Source organism: Mercurialis annua, linkage group LG1-X (genome assembly GCF_937616625.2).
Source record: "Mercurialis annua linkage group LG1-X, ddMerAnnu1.2, whole genome shotgun sequence".
Lineage (NCBI taxonomy): Eukaryota > Viridiplantae > Streptophyta > Magnoliopsida > Malpighiales > Euphorbiaceae > Mercurialis > Mercurialis annua.
The window spans coordinates 39,259,608-39,268,162 of NC_065570.1; the positions used below are offsets into that span (position 1 = coordinate 39,259,608).

At 42.7% G+C, this 8,555-nt stretch overlaps 1 protein-coding gene across 1 annotated transcript; it reads right to left on the minus strand.

Moving 5' to 3' along the window:
- Positions 1 to 1,274: 1,274 nt before the first annotated feature.
- On the minus strand, positions 1,275 to 2,810 carry LOC126668871 (uncharacterized). Its single transcript, XM_050362089.1, has 3 exons — positions 2,325 to 2,810; positions 1,749 to 2,270; positions 1,275 to 1,637 (listed from the first exon to the last, which is right to left on the minus strand). The coding sequence occupies exons 1-3, from the start codon at positions 2,808 to 2,810 to the stop codon at positions 1,275 to 1,277; spliced, it is 1,371 nt and encodes a 456-aa protein (XP_050218046.1).
- Between the last annotated feature and the right edge of the window lie 5,745 nt (positions 2,811 to 8,555).

Here is an 8,555-nt window from a genome sequence, read left to right on the forward strand (position 1 = left end):
AGAGATGCCGTCGATCCCCACGAGAAGTTATCGGGTTTTGACCCAGATGTTTGTAGCGACAAGGGACCCTCAGGTCAAACCTCTGCGTCAGAGACAGCTTTGGTTTTAGTCAAGGACTCTCATCTTTCTAATGCTCAAGATCAAGATCCCTTAGCCTTTGACTTAGTCGAGGAGAATGTGGAGGATAAGATTTCAGAAGATACGATTGGTCCAAAGGAGGGAGCGACCCGTCCAGAGGAAGTGTAATTGGCCGTATGTTGGGCCGTTAGCTAGCTTTCTAATTTCTGTACTACTTTTGCTATAGTACTTCTGTTCTTTTGTTTCTTTTGCTTGGAGGGTTTCATGGGAAACTCTCCTTTTCTGGTATTTCTGAACATTTTCGCTACTTTATGAATGTCGTTTTCGTTTGCTTTTCGTTGGGTCTTTTCACTGAGTCATAGTCATGCATGATAATTTAGTAGATATGTTAAAAATGGAAAGAATACGAGATGCAACTTTATTCATTATTCGTTTGTTACATCTTTCACAGGAAATATTTCTTCAAATTCTCGATATTCCAGGTTCTAGGCAATGGCGTGCCTTCTAAATGAGCTACTCTATATGCTCCCTTCCCTACGACTTCAGTGACTCGGTAAGGACCGTCCCAGTTAGGTTCGAGCTTTCCCACTCCTGCAGCTCCTTTCCCTATCTCTGCTTTTTTAAGGACTAAGTCTCCTTCTGACAAGCTTCGTTCCTTGACTCTAGCATTATGATACTTAGTCATTTGTTTGCGGTAAGCTTCTGCGCATATGGCTGCTTGGGGCCTTCTCTCTTCTAGCAGATCCAGGCACAACTTCAGTGCTTCTTCGTTGCGCTCTTCGTCTATGACTTGTACCCTTAGTGTGGGCATTCCCATTTCTACAGGAAGGACAGCCTCTGTTCCGTAAGTGAGTCGGAAAGGTATTTCCCCTGTGGCCCTTCTGAGAGTTGTTCTATAAGCCCATATGACATGGTATAGCTCGTCTATCCATCTCCCTTTCAAGTATCCAAGTCTCTTCTTGATTCCGGATAGGATAGTGCGATTGGTGACTTCGGTGAGTCCGTTGGTCTGCGGATGTGCTACGGAAGTAAACTTCAAGTTGATCCCCAACTCAGCGCAGTATTCCCTGAACTTGGCGCAATCGAACTGTTTCCCGTTGTCTGTGACTAGGGTATGTGGTGTCCCAAACCTGTTGCGTATTAGTATACTTTTATTTTAAAGGCCTTTATTCATATAACTTTGAAATTTTACCTGCTCATGACTTCATAGAAAGCCAATTGATGATCTTATGGGACGTTATGGTGGTCATTGGTTGCACTTCCATCCACTTGGTGAAATGATCCACTGCGACCACGATGAATTTGACTTGTCCTCGAGCTGGGGTGAATGGTCCCAGTATGTCCACTCCCCATGTCATGAAAGGCCAGGGACTTCCGATTGCTGACTGGTGGGCTGCCGGAGTTCTTATGATTGTTCCAAATCTTTGACATTTGTCGCATTTTTTCACCATAGCTTCTGCGTCTTTCTTCATAGTTGGCCAATAATATCTCAGGAGTAGTGCTTTCCTGCTCAGAGAGGCTGCTCCCTCATGTGCTCCACATTCTCCTTCGTGGATCTCCTACAGTACATAAGCTCCGTCTTCTACCGAAATGCATTTGGACCATGGGTGTGTGACCGAGGTCCGGTACAAGGTACCTTCTATTTTGGAGTAGACAGACGATATTCGTACCAGTTTGGCTGCTGCTTCTCTCCCTTCTGGGATTGTTCCATCATTTAGGTATGCGACAATGGGTTGCATCCAAGGATCTATCTCTGTGATCGGTAGAATTTCCTTCTCGTCTATTATGGGACTCACCCTCTCCTCTTTCATGTAGAGTGAGAGATACATAGGACTTTTTATCGCGGCTGCTTTTGCTAGGGCGTCTGCTCGCATGTTTCTTTCTCTGGGTATTGGGATTATTTCCCATTTCCCACCGTTCCTTTCTATTTCCTTCAGCATCACCTTTGCTCTTTCCATGTATTTTGCCATGTTGGCATCTTTCGTTTGGAATTGGCCCAAGATTTGGCTTGTAACCAGCTGGGAGTCGCTGTGGATCCTCAGCTTTTCTGCTTTTACTTCTTTCGCTAATGTGAGTCCTGTTAGAAAGGCCTCGTATTCTGCCACATTGTTGGTAGCTCTAAACTTCAAATGTACTGCATGCTCTATGACTACCGTCTGAGGTCCGAGTAATACTATTCCTGCCCCTGCCCCCTGTTCACTGGAAGCTCCATCCACGAACAGGTTCTAGGTTATGTCCTCTGCGACTGAGTCGGGTGGTTTCTCAGTCATTTCTGCGACGAAGTCTGCCAGTGCCTGTGCTTTCAGCGTCTTCCTTGGCTCGTATCTGATATCGTGCTCTCCTAGCTGTACTGACCAGCTTACCAGCCTCCCGGATGTTTCCAGATGATGGAGAGCCTTGCGTAGGGGTTGATTTGTTGGGACGATGACTGTGTGCCCTTGGAAGTATGGTTTGAGCTTCTTTGTTGTAACCACTACAGCTAACGTCAATTTGTCAATGGTTGGGTAGTTGAGCTCTGCGCCTTTAAGCGTCCTGCCGACATAGTAGATAGGTTGCTGTTCTTCCCCTTCTTCTCGGACCAGAACGGAGGCGATCGTCTCTTTTCCTACTGAGAGGTAGAGGTATAACATCTCTCCCGCGATGGGTCTACTTAGTAATGGCGGTTGAGTCAGGAAAGACTTCAGATTTTCAAACGCTTTCTGACAATCTTCATCCCAAGTGAATTTTTTCATATTCCTTAGTTACTTAAAAAATGGCAAACATTTTTTAGCTGATGAAGAGATAAAGCGTCCCAGTGCTGTGACGCGGCCATTTAACTTCTTCACTTCTCGGATATTTTGTGGAGCCTTCATGTCCGCTATGTCCTGGATCTTTTCAGGGTTAGCCTCTATTCCCCGTTGGCTGATCAGGTATCCTAGGAATTTGCCTGCTTTGACTCCAAAGGCACATTTGGCTGGGTTGAGCTTCATTCTGAATTTGTTTAAGACTGAGAAGGTCTCTTCTAGGTCTTGGGCGTGTGTCTCCTCTGTGAGGCTCTTTACAATTATGTCATCCACGTTCCTTCCTGATTGATCTTTGAACATGAAATTTACCAATCTGTGGTACGTCGCTCCAGCGTTCTTTAGTCCAAATGGCATGACATTGTAGCAATATGTCCCTTGGTCTTTTACAAAGGAAGTCTTCTCTTGATCTTCTTTGTCCATGGGTATCTGGTGGTACCCTTGCGCTGCGTCTGTGAAACTGTACAAGAGGTAGCATGCGGTTGAGTCTACTAACTGGTCTATGCTTGGGAGCGGGTAATTGTCTTTGGGACAAGCTTTGTTCAAGTCAGTGAAATCTACACACATTCGATATTTCCCATTTGACTTCTTGACTAGGACAACATTTGCTAACCAGTCTGGGTAATACACATCTCGGATGAAACCAGCCACTTCTAGTATTCTAACTTTGTTTGCGATAACCTTCTGCCTCTCCTCTGTAAATTGCCGCTACTTCTGTACCACGGGCCTGCTCCCTGGTTTTATGTTTAGCTTGTGTAAAGCTATTTTTGGATCGACTCCTTTGATTTATGCTGGTTCTGTAACGAACGACTCCGCGTTGTTCTTTAGGATGGACTGTATTCCTTCTTTCACCTTTTTTGGGACCTCTGTCCCTATCTTTACTACTTTGGTCGCAGTTATTTTGAAGTCCTCCATGTCTGCGACTGGTTCTGCGCCTCCTACTTCTTCTTCGTCTACGACTATCCCAGGAAAAGTGGCGATCGGTAGGCTTTTTCCTTCTTAAACTCGAACGAACACAAAATCACCAACCTTAAACTCAATGTCCTTATGCTTAGGATCAACGTAACTCTTGTGCCGACTAAAAGAAGTCTCCAATCTCCGCTTGATAAACGGTACCTTCTCTGAGGTAATCTGAATAAGCTTAGCACCAGACAACTTACACTCGCCGACCTCCTCCCAATAGATTGGAGATCGACACTTGCGACCATACAAAGCCTCGTAAGGTGCCATCCAATACTCGCATGATAATTGTGATTATAAGAAAACTCAATCAATGGCAAATTAGTATCCCATATACCCTGAAAATCCAGAAAACTCATTCTGAGCATATCCTCCAACTTCTGAATAGTCCTCTCAGAGTGACAGTCACCCTGAAGATGAAAAGCAGTGCTGAAATCCAACCGAGAACCCAAACATTCCTGCAACACCTTAAAAAACCGAGAAGTGAAAACTGAACCTCTATCCGAAACAATCAAAACTTGTACCCCATCCAAACTTACAATCCTGTCGATGTACAACTGAGCCAACCTCGAAGCAGAATACGAAACCTTAATCGGAAGAAAATGAGCTGACTTAGTCATACGGTCAACTATCACCCAAATGGAATCATATCCCTGCCGAGGACGTGGTAAACAAACCACAAAATCCATAGCGATCTGCTCTCACTTCCACTCTGGAATAGGTAACGGTTGCAAATAGCCAAACGGTCTTTGGTGTTCCAACTTTACCTGCTGGCAAGTCAAACACTTAGACAAAAACTCTGCAGCATCTTTCTTCATTCCGCTCCACTGATAAGTACCCTTGAGATCATGGTACATCTTAGTAGAACCCGGATGAACACTATAAGCAGACTTGTCCGCTTCCTCCAGAATCCGGTCCCTCAAACCATCTGAATCCGGAACACACAATCTCGAACCATGCCTCAGAACTCCATCCACAAACACAAATTCAGAATTACCATCCTGTGAAACCTCGTCCCTAATCCGTTTCAACTGTAGATCCCCGGCTTGTAAAGCTTTAATCCTATCAATCAAAACAGGTTGCACTTGCAAATGTGCCATCAAAGTACCGCCTTGAGAAACCTGAAAACAATAACCTGAAGCTATCAAACCGTGCCACTCTTTAACCATGGGTCTATGCCCAACCTCGGAAATGTGAGCCAAATTTCCCGAGGACTTGCGACTCAACGCATCGACTACCACATTAGCCTTACCCGGATGGTACTGAATGGTACAGTCACAGTCCTTTAGTAGTTCTAACCACCTCCTCTGTCTCAGATTCAACTCTCGTTGATCAAAGAGATACTTCATACTCTCGTGATCAGTAAAAATCTCACAAGTTACCCCATACAAGTAGTGCCTCCAAATCTTCAGAGAAACAATTACAGCTGCCAACTCCAAATCATGAGTAGGATAATTCACCTCATGCTTTTTCAACTGACGAGAAGCATAGGCAATCACCCGATCATGTTGCATCAAAACGCAACCCAAACCAATCTGTGAAGCATCACAATACACGATAAAGCCCTCAATGCTAGACGACAAAGCTAAAACAAGAGTTGGGCTCCAAATCTCTTTGAGCTTCAAAAAGCTCCACTCACACTTGTCTGTCCAGGCAAACCTTAACACCCTTCTGTGTCAGCTTCGTTAACGGTGTAGATATTCGAGAAAAATCTTGCACGAAATGACAGTAGTAGCTAGCTAACCCGAGAAAACTCCTAACCTCAGTAACCGACTTAGGCCTCTGGCAATCCATCACAGCCTCTATCTTCTTCGGATCAACCTTGATCCCATCCTTCGACACCATATGTCCTAAGAAGGTAACCTGATCCAGCCCGACCTCGTACTTTGAGAACTTAGCATACAACTGATGCTCACGCAAAGTCTTTAGTATAGTCCTCAAGTGAAAAGCATGCTCCTTCTCACTCTGAGAATAACTCAGAATGTCATCAATGAAGATGATAACAAACTGATCCAAAATGGCTTGAAAACTCGATTCATCATGTCCATAAACAATGCTGGTGCGTTAGTCAACCCAAAAGACATAACCAGAAACTCAAAGTGCCCATAACGCGTACAAAAAGCAGTCTTAGGCAAATCGACATCCCAGATGCGAAGCTGATGATACCCGAATCTCAAGTCAATCTTGGAGAAACACTTTGCACCTTGCAAATGATCAAACAAATCGTCAATGCGAGGAAGAGGATATCTGTTCTTGACAGCAACCTTGTTCAACTGCCTGTAGTTAATACACAGTCCAAAGGAACCATCCTTCTTCTGAACGAACAAAACAGGAGCACCCCACGGAGAAGTACTCGGTATGATAAAACCATTATCCATCAATTCTTGTAACGGTCTTTCAACTCTTTAAGCTCTGTGGGAGCCATCCGATACGGAGGTATCAAAATAGGAGCTGTACCAAGTTCAACGTCGATACAGAACTCAATATCACGATGATTTGGTAATCTAGGGAACTCCTCTAGGGAAACATAGTGAACTCATTCACTATCGAAACACTATGCACATCATCATTGTTCGCCTCCACATCACGAACCACAAGTAAGAAATCCTGTCAACCCTTGCCCAACATCCTCTTTGCCTTGATTGCAGAAATCAGATTCATAGGCGCCTCCAGCTTCTCCCCTTGGAAGGAAAACGGCAAGTCACCCGGAATTCGAAACACAACTGACTTCTCTCGACAGTTAATCGAAGCATAATGGAGTGAAAGCCAGCCCATCCCCAAGATGACATCAAAAGATAGCACATCAAGTAAAATCAAATCAGCAGACAACTCTCTACCATGTATAACCAAAGAACACGATGGATACACTACATCCATCACTATACCATCAGACCTAGGTGTAGATACAGATAACGGTTCAAGCAAACGAGAGGGTGTCACACCCAACTTCTCAGCAAAACAAGCAGACACAAAAGAATAGATTGCACCCGCATCAAATAGCACTAAAGCATCAACAAACGATATTGGAATAATACCTTGCACCACGGCATTGGATGCACGAGCATTCTGAGGAGTCAAAGCAAAAAATCTCACTAGACAACACATAGGACTAGTACAACCAACAAGTCATAACATAAATAAAGGTAGAGAAATCATACATACTTAAACCATAACAGAACCAAAGTCATACAATCAGTTAATTCAAATTGAGTTCCATTTTTTAAAAAATGTAACCCGGAAACCATTTCAAATAACTTAGTTAAATCCATAAAACTAAGTTTAGAAATCCCTATGTAGTGCGTCAGCTAAGTTATTGAAACTATCAAGCTTAACCTCATATGTCGGGCAATCTAAGTCTAACTCGACCCCACATTGTCAAAATATAAGCCAAAGTTTAAAATCTGAATTTCAACTTGATAAACCATTTTATCCATTTGGAACTCAACAACCAAAATCAACTTATAACAACATGCTCAACACTTAGCCAAACTTGGAAAAATAAACCAATGTAAACACAAGCATGCTATAAATGAATCCAATATAGATTGTATACCATATTTAAATCACTATCTCAAATCTGAACCAAACAATCAATTTATATAACAATCGGAACAACCATGGCATAGTATAGCATCACTTAGCATAACTCGTATATAATCAAACGTGAATCGCTTGCCATCAACCATAAACAATGTCAACGTGTTAAACACATTACAAGTTGCCCTAACACATGCATAGGCAGAAACTAAGCAATTTTATTAACAACGAAACTAAACCAACACATCCGTTCATATTTCAAGCTATAAATCCAACATTGATTTAACACACCAACAAGCAAGCGTGGTATTAAACCAAACATGCTACATCAGCCCTATAACAAGTATAAACAACCACTATACATGCCAAAACAGTGACAATAATCATCAACATGAAAACCTGAATCAACACCAAACATTAATCCACCAAAGATTCATAACACAATATGTATATCCAATCACAAACATGCTAAATCAATCTTAAACATACATATTTAGTTCTAAACATGACAAACAATTTACCAAAACATCACATCATCCAACATAAATTTAACACAATAAGGTAAGAATCATTAGTACCAAGGAAAATCAGATTAAATATAACACGAATAAAGAACAACCAATGATTTCCAAAAATGAAATGTTACGCCCACTATGTAGCACTAGATATACAAAAACAAATGAGTCACGAATCGAATTAAATGTTAAATGAGTAAAGAACGATGAATGGAACGTGCAAATCACTTACCGAAAGATAAAAACAAAAGGGAAAGGTGAAAATCGATCAAAATAGAGGGTATGTCTGCCCTTGGGATAATAAGAAAGTGTAAGAATGAAATAGGTCGAGATAAGGGGTCTATTTATAGGCCCCATATAAAATTTAACAGGTAGGCGCGTTCGAAGGCGCGATGCGAGGCGTGACCGTCTCAGCGCGCCCTACTTGGAGGCGTGCTAAAACGCGAGGCACGATGGCTCCGTCGCGCCTTCTATCGCGCCCCACTAGAAGCGTTCCTAAAACGAACACGAAAATGGCGCAAGGCCCAAAGGTGATGACAGACCAAAATCAAAAGTAAGACATGGACCAAACCGATCCCAACAAAACATGAAAACGATCAATCGAACATCGAAACGATCACCGTAAATTAAACCAAAAAACACGGGATATTACATTAAACCAATTGCATTCAAAACTCGATAGAGA

Bases quoted from the DNA above. Each gene is read 5' to 3' on its own strand.
- LOC126668871 (XM_050362089.1), bottom strand. From the start codon at position 2,810: ATGAAAAAATTCACTTGGGATGAAGATTGTCAGAAAGCGTTTGAAAAT. The intron at 2,271-2,324 runs GTCGCAGAGGAC...TCCAGTGAACAG, and splicing joins CTGAGAAACCACCCGACTCA to GGGGCAGGGGCAGGAATAGT. The intron at 1,638-1,748 runs GTACGAATATCG...TATGTACTGTAG, and splicing joins GAGAAGCAGCAGCCAAACTG to GAGATCCACGAAGGAGAATG.